The 14,513-nt window shown below is 42.8% G+C and overlaps 2 protein-coding genes across 6 annotated transcripts in view; one reads left to right on the top strand and one right to left on the bottom strand.

Moving 5' to 3' along the window:
- Positions 1 to 5,446: 5,446 nt before the first annotated feature.
- On the bottom strand, positions 5,447 to 10,865 carry HNRNPDL (heterogeneous nuclear ribonucleoprotein D like). 5 transcript variants are annotated; one of them, XR_011484578.1, is made up of 8 exons: positions 10,069 to 10,841; positions 9,095 to 9,263; positions 8,837 to 8,998; positions 8,226 to 8,357; positions 7,960 to 8,074; positions 7,262 to 7,432; positions 6,388 to 6,955; positions 5,447 to 5,708 (listed from the first exon to the last, which is right to left on the bottom strand). XR_011484578.1 is itself a non-coding variant. In XM_070458243.1 (8 exons), exons 1-7 carry the CDS (start codon positions 10,509 to 10,511, stop codon positions 6,885 to 6,887), a joined length of 1,263 nt encoding a protein of 420 aa, XP_070314344.1. In that variant the 5' UTR covers positions 10,512 to 10,841; the 3' UTR covers positions 5,447 to 6,492; positions 6,864 to 6,884. The 5 variants fall into 5 exon arrangements, 4 of the variants coding, with proteins under 4 accessions (XP_070314344.1, XP_070314345.1, XP_070314343.1 ...); XM_070458243.1 differs by having other exon boundaries at positions 5,447 to 6,492; positions 6,864 to 6,955; XM_070458244.1 differs by having other exon boundaries at positions 6,864 to 6,955.
- Positions 10,866 to 11,127: 262 nt separating this feature from the next.
- ENOPH1 (enolase-phosphatase 1) overlaps positions 11,128 to 14,513 on the top strand; it is a 35,759-nt gene continuing 32,373 nt past the window's right edge. The window contains exon 1 of the mRNA XM_020892826.2: positions 11,128 to 11,747. Within this exon, the coding sequence (XP_020748485.2) occupies positions 11,664 to 11,747 (84 nt within the window). The 5' untranslated portion in view covers positions 11,128 to 11,663. The remainder of the gene's footprint in view (positions 11,748 to 14,513) is intronic.

Raw genomic sequence — 14,513 nt, 5'->3', positions numbered from 1 at the left:
GTTCTACTGTGAGTAAATGATATTAAACAGCATTAAGAGGTACAGAGAAATTGATCATGAAAGGAAGAATCATTCAATATGGCAAACCTCTTTTTTGTCCCCAGCCTTCAGCAACCACCACTCTGATCAGTCAGCAGCAACATTGAGGCAAAACCCTCCAGCAGCAAAAACGCTACTTGCTGAAGGCTCCGATGATGGTTAGAGCTTTTTAGCAATATTTTTAAATTAAGGGGTACACATTTTTTACACATAATGCTATTACACACTTAGTCGATTACAGTGTAAACATAAGGATCCGGGAAACCAAAGAATTTGTGTGACTCACTTGTATCTCATGGAGTTATATATATGTACATCTGGATACTATTCACACTATAGGTAGCAGTGCACTAATGCACAGAAATCTAAATATGTATTGAAAATTCAAAAAAGAATAGAAATAGAATCTCAGCACTGATTTATGGACTAATTTTGAGAAACTTTGACATCTTCACATAGTGCATTTTCTTTCCTATGGCAACTCCTAAATAGAGTTAATAAACTGTGATGGTTGCTCTTCAGTTATACTAAAAAGTCTCCATATTTTCCCATGAAATTGTCAAGAGAACAGCAATCAAGGCCTGTGTTATTTCCTGGTTGAGAGTGTCTGGTAACTTTCCTGGCAGTCCAGGGGTTAAGACTCTGGTGCCAAGGCAGGGGGCACAGGTTTAATCTCTGATCATCACGTAACTAAGAATGGTACGACTACTCATCCCCCTCACCCTAAGAAGGAATATGGGAAGTTAGTTATGACAGGCTCTAAGTTCTATTTTTACATAATTGTAACTAAAAAACATATAGATATGAAAAAATAGACATTTAAAATGAGATCAAAGGTGTATTTGGGGGTCTGTTTATTTCTGGTCATTCAAATGCATAATTTTTAAAAATTATATCTGTACAAATATTTTTCCAAATTATGAAAAATTACACATACTAAAAAGTGACTTTTCTCTTATCTCCAATGATGTACTGAGAATAGTTCTTAAGTCCTAGAGAGTAGCAAAAATTATTGGACTTGTTTTCAGTATCTTATTAAAAATATTTTTTTTACATACACATAACTTCGTTAACTGTTTTTGGTTGTGCTGGGTCTCCATTGCTGCACTCAGGCAGTGAACGGGGGCTACTCTCTAGTTGCGGTGTCCTCTCCTTCTGGAGTTCAGGTTTTAGGGTACGGAGCTTCGGCGGCTGCAGCATGCCAGCTTGCTGGCTCTAGGGCATGTGGGCTCCGCTGTTGCTTGTTGGCTATAGAGCATGCAGGCTTCAGAAGTTGCGCCCCTGCACATGCAATCTTGCCAGACCAGGAATCAAACCTGTGTCCCCTGCATTGGCAGGCAGATTCTTACCACTGGGCCAGCAGGGAAGTCCCATTTCCAGTATTTTAAAAGTCTCACGTAAGTCACATGATGAGGATTTCCCTGGGGGTCCAGTAGCTAAGAATCTGCCTGCCAAGGCAGGGTTTGATCCCTGGTTTGGAAGGTGACACATGCCACAGCGCCACTGAACTCCTCAGCCACAACTACTAAGCCTACACTTAGAGCCTGCGTCCACAGCAGGACAAGCCACCACAGTGACGTCTGTGCAGCACAGTGGAGAGCAGCCCCACTCACTGCAAGAGGACCCTCAGGCAGCAACCAACACCCAGTGCCATCAAAAATAACTCAAAATTTTGGTTGAAAAAAATCACACATTAAAATACATGTGTAAAAGCTAATGGGAATGCTTCTTTTTTACCTGGCGTCAATAAATTGATAGTACACTGCTGAGTATCACTGTACATGTTCTGACAGCCATGCCTTTAATAGAAATGTCACTACATAATGAGAGCAATGTGACACATAAGCCATTCAACATATAGGCCATGGGAAGGCTTTCCTGGTAATGAAAAATACTGGAATTACGCTGTATTTTAGTCTTCACTGACACACCCTCTTGACCCCTGTCTGTATGGCCTACGAAGAACTTCTACGCATCAAATGTCTCCCTGTGCAAGGGCAACCAAAGTAATCAGTCAACCCCACAGGACAGCTCTCACTGGAGTTTAGTTGCTCCAGTTTATCTAGGCCCATTTCATCAGAATAAATCAACTGTAATAAAATCTTCCTTTCCTACAAAAGATCTTGGCACCAACTTTACTAAGATCACTCCTGAACACTGAACCTAAGCCTCAGAGATGCCTGATAGGACTGTAATAGATTCCGAATTTTCTAGTAGCTAATCCTACTAATTAGAATTAGTAGCTAATTCTTCAATTTGAGAAAAATCAGGCGATTGTTTTTTCCAGAGGTTATTCTGCAGGGCTGAACATTCCTGTCTCATCCACCACCCCATGTATGTGTTCACCAGCCAACACAATTTCTGAGTAAATACTTCTAAAGAAACTGCCTTTGGGCAACCTAATCAACAGCAAATGCTGGCAATTACCCGCCGGTCCAGTGGTTTCGGTTCAGCTGTTTGGGATCTGGGTTCAATCCTGGTCAGGGAACTAAGATCCCACAAGTCAATTACAAGTGTGTCTTTTTTAAAGTGTTTATGTATAGACATTCATTTCTTCTGTTGTCTGAAGAGAAATCATTTTTGGTCAGTCTCAAAAGGAGGTAAGCATTGAAAGTGTGAGAACTTGTCTGCAATACAGTGTTTCTCATGTATTTCTACAATGTGCTGGTTTTTGATAAACCAAAACCTTAAGCACTGTTACTTGAAATTTTTAAGAAATCAGAGATCATTGAATAGTCCTTCTCAATCACACCTAAGCCCTGTCAACCCTCTGAAATTATGATCTACCTCCCCAAATAGGGCGACTCCTCCTGACGAAAGTCAGAAATTTAACTGCCATTTAAATTAACACAAACTTTAGAATGTTCAGCATTTCCCTGAAATCCACAGAACACCAGCAAACTCTTTCCTACATTTTACAAAGTGCAACGGTTGAGCAAAAGTGATTTTTTTCGCTTCAACCAAAACAGCTGAAACCTCACACCTAATTTTACTATTTCAAGACAAAAATACATTATTAAATAAATTAAAATGCCATGAGCAGAACAGGGCAGCCACAAAACTATAGAGACCACAGTAGATGGCAATTCTGTTAAGTTGAAAGTGAAGCAAAAGGCACTCAGTCGTGTCTGACTCTTTGCGACCCCATGGACTACATACAGTCCATGGAATTCTCCAGGCAAGAATACTGGAGTGGGTAGCCTTTCCCTTCTCCAGGGGATCTTCCCAATCCAGGGATTGAACCCAGGTCTCCGGCACTGCAGGTGGATTCTTTACCAGCTGAGTTACCAGGAAAGCTCTGTTAAGTTGAAAATTCTGAGGTAATTACTTTTACAGAATGACATTTCTTGATTTTGCATTATTGGTAGAAGAAATTCAAATGGTAGAAACACACCATTAGTTCTACCTCCTGTAACTAAAAACTGCATTAAAAATGCAATGTTGTAATTAGTGAAACAGCATCTTATGGTCAACATCCTATCAAATCTTGACAAAGGATCCAGTTCCCTTCACCATTATGAAAAAGATGCATGGAAGAGAATGGAATAAATGCTGTTTATCCATGTTAGTTTCTCAATAAACATCTTAATTTAACTCTTAATTCTTAATCATATAAATGTATCTGAGACTACAGAGTATTAACATGCTGATCAATAAAACTGTTAAATGTCTTTCAGGGTAGGGAGCCACACACACAACTTGGTCAAAATTACTCGGGAAGTATATTTAAGAAAAATACAGGCTAACTGAGTATGTCTGTCATAGGTACTTCTTTTTTCTAAAAGACCTCAGACAATCTCTAGATGTAGTGTATTTCTTCAAAATCATATATATCAAGACTTGACTGAAGAGTATGGATTTTGTTTAAAAAAAGCCTTTATTCATTTTTGATCAGGGAAAGGACAATCTCAATGTCAACTTGTCACCTAATCATAAATTTGAACTTACAAGATTTACTGCCCTAAAGACACTGCACCTGACTTTTGACAACATAACTTAAAATGAAAATCTCCTTTCTGTCCCCTAAGGTTGCACGTTGAAAGAATAAACAATCCCTTGCAACAGCCAACAGTGATACTTGGCTTAGGTTTAAATTAAGGTCAAATAGCAAAACAGGAGCAAAACAAGGCCAAAAGCATTATAACTTGATAGCCCATCAAGTACAAACATCACTGGAATAAAGAAAGTTGCAGGCACCAAAGAAAACAAGAGGCAGGTTCATTAGCATAAAAAAATTTACACTTGGTTGAAGGTGAGGTGAACTATTCCACAAGTAAACATGTATGCCAATCCTAATGGCGAACATGAAACCAAAGCAACAAAACCGAAAACATTAAACTCAGTTAACTACACTGAATGTGAAATTCAAAACTTGAACTCATCTAAGATATCCTCCCAAATCTAGAGCTAAAAGGTTTTCTTTTTAACGCACCAGGAAGATCTGTTGTAATGACATGACTTGGTCACACTGAAGACTTGCATTTACATAAGAATCAAGGGTCATCCTTCTCCATTATTCTTTGTCTGGATGTGAATATGCTCAACTACTCAGCTCATGCACTAACCGCATAAAAAAATGACTGAAACCTACTACCCATGCCTTCTAAGAACTCACATCATGTAACAGTTAACACCCAGTACAGCTTCCTAACAATGCCCCAAGAGAAAACATTTTGTTCAGTTTGGTGCTTGCTGTGACATAAAACCAACAGAATAGTACACAATTAATTTACTCAGTTTACTACTTCAAACTTGTAATCTAACTTTCGTTCAAACTTCATACCTATTTGCCAAAATTGTGTAAAATCTAACTATATCTGATATTCTTAACCTGTAGCTCCTATAACACAGTTTAAGCCCCCCCCGCAATGGGTATATCTGGACATTTTAATCAAGAAAACAAAGTTACTGTACTATGATTAGTCAAAGCTCTTTCTAGCAGACCACTGAATACAGCAAACCATTAAAAAATGCTTTTCCGGAGACAAAAACAAAGCAAAACATTTTCTTCATAAAAGGAGCTACCAGCATGCTTTGTGCCATTAAACATTTATTTTTCAAAATATACCCAAAGACTCATGGTCTACTAGAAAGCTCCCACTAATCACAACAGTGTAACTATGCTACAGAAACTGTCATGACAATGTCTCCAGATAGGCAGAGAGGAAAACAACATTAAAGGTTATGATGGGAGCCTCAGTTAGAGACAAAAATGAAGTCTTAAGAGCATAGAATACATCTAACAAAAAAGGGGAACAGAGCAGACACTGTAGCTGGCTATTCATAAAGGACCACAGTTTTCTCCTCTTCCTATGGAGCAAGACTCCCTAACAAAATAAACTGTGCGTTAATTATTGCTTATTTAAAATTACACTTTTACAGAGCTATTTAGTACCTGACGCAGAAAAACAATCACATAAGGAAGCATTTATTTGAGGTTTAACATGTAATCATACAAATAAAGTTTGTATAAACACAAATCCACAGAGTCATAACACAGATAGCAAAAGACAAAGTAAAAACAAAGAAAACTAATTGGCGGCTATATACAGTTGGACACAAATTGTGTCTTGTACACTACAAAGTCTTTTACAAAATAATCATCTTAGATCAACAGAAGACCAATCTTCAATGTCCTCCTGCAAGATGGTTACGTTAGCAATCTCTTCCTAAAAACAAAAACAAAATGGCAATTAGACTTGTGCAACTCCGGCAAGCTTTCTAAGGTCCACTTTCATGAATTAAGTTCTCACTTTATTCTTTTCTTGAATAATTAAAGATCACATGCAAATTCAATGGCAAAATGCAGTTTGGGTAATTGTAATCATCATCATCTCACCATGAAGTTCCCAAATGATGTTAAAATTTACTTAGAAAATCAGGGAACATAATCTTCTCATATTCACAGGTTGAACTGTGCTAGATGCAAGGTTTACTAGAAGTGTCTCTAGTAAGCCATGTAAAACTCTATTACCAACATGAATTTCTAACATGCTTGTATTGCAAGGCAACAAATTGCTATGTGCATATGATCTTTAATTTAAATCCCAGATTTTAAAGTTCTTGTTTTGGTTTGTAGATTTCACTATTAGCTATAAAAAGAAAAAGCAAGCATTAAATCTTAAAGAATGAACACTTAAAATGAGGCTCCACAATTGAAATACAACACTAAACAGAAGACCAAAATGATTAAGCTGTAAAAAGGCATTTATGTACTTTAACTCCTGTAAAAAACCATTTAAGTTAAGTTTAGACACTTAATCTTCAAAAAGATTAAAAAAGAAGCCAAAGTCTGAAGTTTTCCACTTTAATCTTTACGCTGGTACATGAAGTTGGAAGAGACCATACCACAGGACAGCGTTTTCTGGTGTATGCCTTGCGCTCTGCCCGCAACGTGCGACCCCCAGAGATAGACGTGGTCAGGGTGACACACGGCCTGCAATGAAGTTCCCGCTGGCGGGTACAAACAAGGTATAATGTCAGAGTTAGAAGACAACATTCTTGTTTTCCTTAAGTTGTACCCATTTCAGTACTTTACCTGTTAATAGTTCTAAAAAAGTTTAATTACTCCTCTAGACCACCTGGCACACAGAGCAAACAGAAAAACTCTTAAGTTTTTCTGTGTTACTAAAGAGAGTGAGATAAACCTTAAAGTTAAAGATCTATAGACACTTTAGGCAAAACAGGCTCATAAAGCAAGTGAAAATTTAACAATTTAGTAAAAACACGCTACGTGGTATTTTGTTTTTACTCATTTTCATTTGTCTATTGATCTTTAAATTAAATTAGACATTTCCACTGGTTTCTTGAACTCTTATACACACCTGTTTTCTCCAGCGTCCCTTTTAATATGGCTGGTAATTATTTTGGTGATTGCCACCCCCTCGAGATGCCTTGCCATAAGTGCTCTGTTGGCCTATATTGAAAAGACAAAAAATTATACTTAGCCTTTAATGATATGGTTTTTCTATATATTTAAAAGCTATTAGATATGCAAAATTCTGCATGCCAAATAGAATTAGATATTTTAAGTCGTTATAAATTAGGCACATACCACATTCTAGAATGCTCATAATAACCAATCACTAAATCAGTATAACCCCAAGACTATTACATCTCAAAAATTTAACTCTAAACACTTCTATAAATAGAACACACACAATCTCAGAACTGAGATGAATCTTAGTACCATTGGTTTATGAAGTTAAGTAAATATTCTTACCACTGTAGTCTGCATATCCCTGTCCATATCCATAGTTCCCATAGTTATACCCAGTATAATCATAGCCGCCATAGCCACTATAGTTTTGATCACCACCATAGGCACTATTGTAATTTCCATATCCTTGATCATAATAGTTATTAAATCCTTGGTTCCAGTTTTGGCCCTGACCTGAAACAATGCACAATGATTGTTAGGAAACAACTTCTGATCCCCAATCCTAACATAAAATGATGCATTCCTGTCCCTCACTTTGCAAATCTTAAAAAAGAATGGACACCTACAGTGCTATCTGGTCAAGAAAATATCACTACAGTTGTCATAAAAAAAGGGGGGGCGGGTGTAGAAAGTCCAATTGTGCCAGTATCAGGCTTCCTAAATCTAAAGGGGGGGGGGGGGGGCCCAAGACAGCAAGTGTGTTTAGAACAAGGACTCCTGCCATAAAAAACCTATCATGCCAAGCTGTATCATGTAATCTTAATTACATTCAATGGTATTATTTGCCCATCAGTACTGACACTGTCAGAGTGACTATTCTTTGAAGAAGTGAAACCCATAAAACAAAACCCCGTGGACTAAAATGAGCACTTTGCATGCTGTAACAGTTTTAAATTTGGCTTTATTCTCCTATGGGCTTATTCATGTTTAGCGGTTGATAGCTTAAACCAGTGCGTCACTTCCCTGGAAGTAAGTCTCACCTCGGCCACGACCCCTAGTGCCTCCTCGCCCACCAGCTGCAGCACCTCTCCCTCCCTTTTGTTGCTGCTGTTGCTGTCTATATACCTCTTTGGGTTGTGCAACTTTGATTTCACACTATAAACAAAAGGTAAAAAGAAAACAAAATTGTTACCACTGTTCTAACGTCAAGCCATTTTTTTCCTTCTCAAAACAGGTTGAGAAATTTCCCTTAAAAAACAAACCAACCCAGCCCACTGTTCACTAAATAGAATCCAAATGGCTTTACCTTCCCAGAACCAATTTGATGGTATCTGCTTTCTAACAATTTCTTTACTGGCTCCTCGTCTGTATATGTAATAAAGCAAAATCCTCTTCTTTCATTTGTTTTTGTATCCATAGGAAGTTCAATATTTTCAATCTGAAATTAAGATGCACACTCAAGATCACCCAGTAAAGGTAAAAAGCTACCAAAATGTTTTAGAATGACACAAATCATTCACAAGCTTCAACAAAGTATGTTATTCTCATGAACTGCCTTCTGTATAAACTGTTTCATTATCATCATCAAACTAGAGTAACCTGGCTTATCTACAAAGCATTTATTTAGAAGGGAAAGGAAAACCTCAACAGCATTTTGTACCCCACATGCCACTCCAGTCCGGACGACACCAAAGCATCCACCTTTTTGCTGAAATAAATTAATTTCCATCAATAATTTAAAATTACATTAATTTAAACACTAGTTTCCATTGTAACACACAAAAAATAAGTGATAAGGGAGGGACTTGAGCAATAATTTAATTCCACCCTGACCGAACTCTTTGTAAGAACTGGGATAGGGACAAAACGTTATATAAACGTATCGAATGAAAATACACAAACAAAAGCACACCCCACCTCTCCAAAGGCTCCAAAATATTCTTTAATTTGTTCCTCCGAAGTATCTGGGCTCAATCCACCCACGAAAACCTTTTTTGGGGGTTCCTTCCCCTTTAAAGCTTTGGCCCGTTTAGGGTCTATCAATTTGCCATCCAGTTTGTGTTCTTTCAGTTCCAAAACCTAGAAGACAGATTTATGTGATCTGACAACTTACAACCAACCCGCCGAACGATTTGCAAAACGCACACAAAAAGCACGATGCGAACAGGTTCATACCTTATCAACACTAGCAGCATCCTTGAAAAGCACAAATCCAAATCCTCGTGATCTTCCAGTAACAGGATCTGTTTTAATCGTGCAGTCCACAACTTCTCCAAATCGAGACAAATATTCAGTCAGATCTTTCTTGCTTGTATCCCAGCTCAAGCCTCCAATAAACATTTTACTAGAAATAAAAGTTGTTTACTTACAAACAGCAGTAGCGAAAACGGTTAAATTCTAAGGTGACGTTTGCTACAAACTATAAGCACAGGGAAATTCATACCCATGTACAAGTAACTCCACCTGTTTACAAACACACAGGAACCAAAGACCACAAAAAGCCCCCAGTTTCATCGAGGTCACTTATCCAAATCTTTGCTCTCCACACAGCACAAGGCAAAGTTTAAACGAGGCCAACGAAACACGTTTAAAGACCGTTCCGAACTAGGAAAATGCAACTTTCTAAACTGAACGCCCGCTACTCAGGTTCACCGTCTTCCTCAGCTGTCAAGTCAACGTTCTACCTGAAGAACTCATCATCACGTATACAAGGGATCTGGGCACAAGACGCCTACAGGTTCCCAAACCAAGGGTCCCCCTACATCCTCCCCAGAAAAACTGCCCAGAGCCCTAACAGATAAAATGATAAGGCTGCAGCACCGCAGCGTGCGGCGCGGCCGGCCCGGCCCCTCCCCCCCAGGCCCCACGCGGCGCCTGCGCACTCTGGCCCCAGACGCCGCCGCCCTCCGCCTCCAAACCCTCTGCCCTTCCCCCACCTTCCGCGGGGCTCTCCAGTCACCCCCCTACGTCTCCTATTTTCCTCTTTCCTTCGCCCTAGTGAGGTCCAGCGGGCACGCGGGAGAATCGACTTGGGCCAACAATGGGGGGGTGAGGTGGGAAAGGGTAGCGCGCGGCTCCCGAGGGACGAAGGGCGCGTGCGGCGCGCTGGGGGAAGGGAGGGGAGGGGAGAGGCGAGAAGCGTGCGGTACCCGTCATCCTGCTGGTTCTTGCTCGCGTTGATCTTGGATCCCTCTGCGAATTCCTCTATGTTGCTGTACTCGTTCATGTCTTCCATAGCGGCGGAATGGTCGGCCGGGGGGTGCTGGCGCGCAGACCGAGTCGCGGCAGCAGCGGCGGCGGAGCGTTGTATGGAGCTGGATTTAAAATGGCGGCGGAAGAGATCCGGGCGCCGCCTGCGCCCTCCCTTTATAGCCGCCCCGCCCGCCAATCGGGAGGGCTGCTGGGCGGTGACGTGGCGCTGGGCCCGGCGCGCCCCCTGCCGGGCGGAGCTGGGAGCGAGCGAAGGGAGGAGCGGGGCAAGCTGCCGCGGCGCCCGCGGCCGCCAATGGGAGAGGCTGCGGGAGGCTAAAGTAGCGGGAGCGGAGGGGAACAATGGCGGCGGCACATGGGAGAGTCGGGGCGGGACCTCCATCGCGGGCCTCCCGCTGAGAAGCGAGGTCGCGGGTGAGGGGACGCGGGCTTGGGAAAAGAGAGACGCGTCAGAAGAGAAACAACGACGGGGCGAGAAATCCTGGGGTCAGAATCCCGAGCAACGCCACAGTCCCTCTTGCCTTGAGAGCCTTTTGTCTCTGGCGTCCGGTCCAGCCCACTCCCAGCCAAGAGCCGTCAACCCCGCCTTTTTCCGCCCTCGGTTCCCCCAGCGCAGAGCTGCTGCTATCGATTAGCACCGTGGCCGCGCCGTTCCAGAAAAAGGCGGACTGCGCCCGGCGCCGGCGGCTGAGGGGGCAAGCGCGCCGGCCGTCCGCCCGCCGCGCGCACGCGTGTTTTGTCCTCGAGCTGGCTGGAACCAGCCGAACAGGAAGCGGGCGCGCGGCGGCCTCTCCGGGCGGCCGCGCGGCGCGGACGCCTCTTCCGCTGCCGCCCCAGGCGCGCGGGCCGAGGGGGGCGCGGCGGGCCTCGTGCTAGCCGATCGGCTACGCCGTCCAGCTGACCGGGACCCGAACGGCCTCTTTCCCTGGCTGAGGAACGGGAGGAGGGGCGCGGACCCGGTCGGATTACTGTAAAAAATGCCAAAGCCGAAGCAGTGGGCGGGGAGGGAGGGGGCTAGGTGCCGTAGAGGGCAAGGGGCACTCACATCCCCGGCGCGCCACTCGCGGGGCTCCCGTCTGCACGTGCCCCGAGCCTCTCCCGCTCGCTCAACCAGTCTGCGGAGAGCGCGCACCCGTCTCCCGCGTTCGCTTCTTTGTTCCCGCCCACGCGAGGCCCCATTTTGACGGATCGGGTTCGAGGCCCTCTAGCGGCCAATCGACGTCGGCACCGTGCCTCGCCCCGCCCCCTCGGAACCTCGTGAGGACCGCCCCCTCTTTCTGCCCACGTGGTCTGGGCCTCCCGCCCCGGGCAGCTGGCGAGTTCGGGGTTCTTGGGCTGCGGACTTCTTTACGTCCGGACGCTCGGACCAGCCCTCTCCGCTTCGTGCGTCAGGCCGCGCTGCGGTTATCCGTACCGGGACTCTTTTTCGGGGCCACCAGAAGCCCAGCCCTTTGCTGGGGGCGCTGCCGGCGCCGCCCTCCGCCCTCTCTACCAGTAGGCCGATTCTCTTGGTAGCAGTCGGTGGGGTGGGGAAATGGTCGTGCTTTCGGTGCCCGCCGAAGTCACTGTGATCCTGTTAGATATCGAAGGTACCACAACCCCGATTGCTTTCGTGAAGGTGAGGGGCGGAAGGGAGCGGGGAAGTTACTTATGCTTTAAACCAAAAATGTTGAAGGTATCGCAGATCTTGCACTGGAGACCCGAGACATGGGAGAGACGGTGTGGCTTTGCACCGACTCTGGGGTGGGAGGAGGTAGTCTGCGGCGGATTGCTGGGTGCCTTTTCTTCTCATCTTCACCTTCCCCCGTCCCTACCCTCGGTTGTTTGCAGGTGGGTGGGAAGGGACAGAGGTGGTGGTGAAGAAGGGCGGAGGAGGGCAGGTCCGCGGCGAAGAGCGATGGGCGCTGCCCGCCGGGCAGGTGTGCGCCCCATCGCCCTGCAGGTAAGCGACTGCCTCGTGCCAATTTGGACCTGGGGAGTCGGCGGCCGCGATCTAGTGGTCCCTGAAGCTTCCAGTCCCGCAAAATGAAAAGACTGAAGCGTCAGGATGACTTTTCAGGTAGCCTTGGTGTCTTAGGCAGTAATGGTTATTCTTCGCCTTTTCCCACTCCTGGTGTTTTCGTGGCCGAACCTCTCACTGAATGTTCGTGGACTCGGTTAGCAACGGTCTAGATTCCGTCCGTTTTCCTTTTTTATAAAAAGACAGTTCTTACCCCAAGTCATCTAGGATAGCAGTGCTAACCAACAGTTGTCTGCATCTAATTCACAAACTTAAAACTTTGCATTAGAGCAGGTTCTTTTTTATATATATTATATTTGTCAAGATGATTAAATATCAGATATTAATATAATTTTTAAAAGAATCCTTCAAGCCTAATCTTCTGTTTATTTGACTTTTAGAGGTTTAAGATGAAAGTTCTCATAGAAGTGCTTGCGTGCAATAATTGAGGTACTGTATACAAAGTAGGGAAAATCCATCTTCTAGCGAACTGCAAGTCTTAGTTTTAATTTTTTTAATTTACCTTTTTAAAGTTACCTGTGAGGAATGTTTTTCTTGATCTAGGTTATAATATAAAATTGGTGTACACTTTTAGGTCTCCACTGTAACAGCCACTTACAGATTCTTTAGAAGGATCACAATATCTTGACATCCAGCAAAGTTTCTTAAGAAATCTAGTTTGGCATTTTTTCCCCCCAAGTTTTTAAGTACACGTGAGGCCTCTGCAGAAATACTCAGAATTGGCCAGATGTTGATAACTGAGTGGACTTTCTTTCTCTTGTTGTTTGTGACAAAATAACTACTTTCTTGTAGTTTTCAAAAAAAAAAAAGGATTCTTCATTTTTATGGTTCATAGTTTACAAGTCACAGTCTTGCTTTCCACTGTTATCAGAAGACCAGGAGTAATGACAAGTAGTAATATGGCATATGTACCATTCTTGGAAAATCTATTTAGGGAGAAGATATCTCATCCAAATCAATTTTGTAACAAAAAATAATACAGCTCTTTCACCTTTTTTAATCCACTGTCTTCTGCAAGATGACCTGAGCCACTTCTTTGAATCTTTGTTTATGACAGACTTATTCTGAAATCTTTCTGAGAATAAAAATGCCTTAATGGTCTAAATAGATTTTTTTTTTGCATTTGAGACCAGACTGCAAAAAAATCATTCAAGGATCTTGTTTAAAGGATAGTTTCTTGTGCTTTGTCCTATAACCTATTATTATTTGTATTAATATTAATTACTACAGTTGTCTATTTGCTATGCATTAAATGATTAAAACCAGTGTTTCTGAAAGTATGTTCAGAAGAACGTTAGGTCTTTGTGGACGTTTATTGTAACTATGCAGAAAAAGATTACTAAATGCATTGAGAAAATGTTCTGTTCGTATTCAACCAGGTTGTTTTTTTTGCACACCTTCTCAGATCCTTTATATCATACACACACTTGCACACACATAATGCTTTGTGAATCTTCAATAGACTAACATTTCACAAATTTATTTGAACCAAAAAAATCCTTCAGCAGAATGTCTGTATCTTTTGAATACCCTTTAAAGAGATGCTAAATTATATCCTCTTGGACCTCTGTTCTACTTTGGGCTTTAGTCATGTTAGTGTGTGAACTTGTAATGATGAAAGGAAACATTGAGATGCAACTGGTATACTTGACTACAATTCAGGTTGTATGCACTGTTTGCATATTACTGATAGGAAACTGAGGCTCTGAAAAATTGAACAGTATGCCTGGGATTTGAAACCAAATTGTCTTGACACAGCACCTCTTACTCTCTCCATTATTGCGCTCCATCTCTGAAATGGGAACCACAGTGCTTGTTCCATCTTCCTTGCCTGGTCTCAGCTGACATGAGAGCACTTTAATCAGTAAGAAATACCATTAAAGTATATGGTGGCAAATTTTAGTTTACACCACCTCTTGGTGATGGGTTTAGGAGTACACCCTTGGAACAGAATAACTATACTTTATTTGGGGGTTTGGTTCTGCCATCAGTATACACTGTGAAAATTGAGTATTAAATTGCCCTTGTGAGTGTCACACTGAGTGAAGTAAATCCGAGAAGGAGCAATATCCTATGACATTCCTTGTATGTGGAATCTGAGAAATGATACAAATGAACTTACAAAACAGAAAGAGACTCACAGACTTGAGAACAAACAGTTTCGGCGGGGGAGAGGGGAGGAACGGATAGTTAGGGAGTTTGGGATGACATGTACACACTGCTGTAATTGAAATGGATAACCAACAAGGACCTACCCTATAGCATGAGGAACTCTGCTCAGTGGGTGGGAGGGGAGCTTGGGGGAGAATGGATACATGTATAAATATGGCTGGGTCCCTTTGCTGTCCACCTAAAACTATCACA

This window comes from Odocoileus virginianus, chromosome 29 (genome assembly GCF_023699985.2).
Source record: "Odocoileus virginianus isolate 20LAN1187 ecotype Illinois chromosome 29, Ovbor_1.2, whole genome shotgun sequence".
Classification (NCBI taxonomy): Eukaryota; Metazoa; Chordata; class Mammalia; order Artiodactyla; family Cervidae; genus Odocoileus; species Odocoileus virginianus.
Note: the sequence above shows the minus strand (reverse complement) of the source record. Positions and strands in the feature narration are given on the sequence as shown.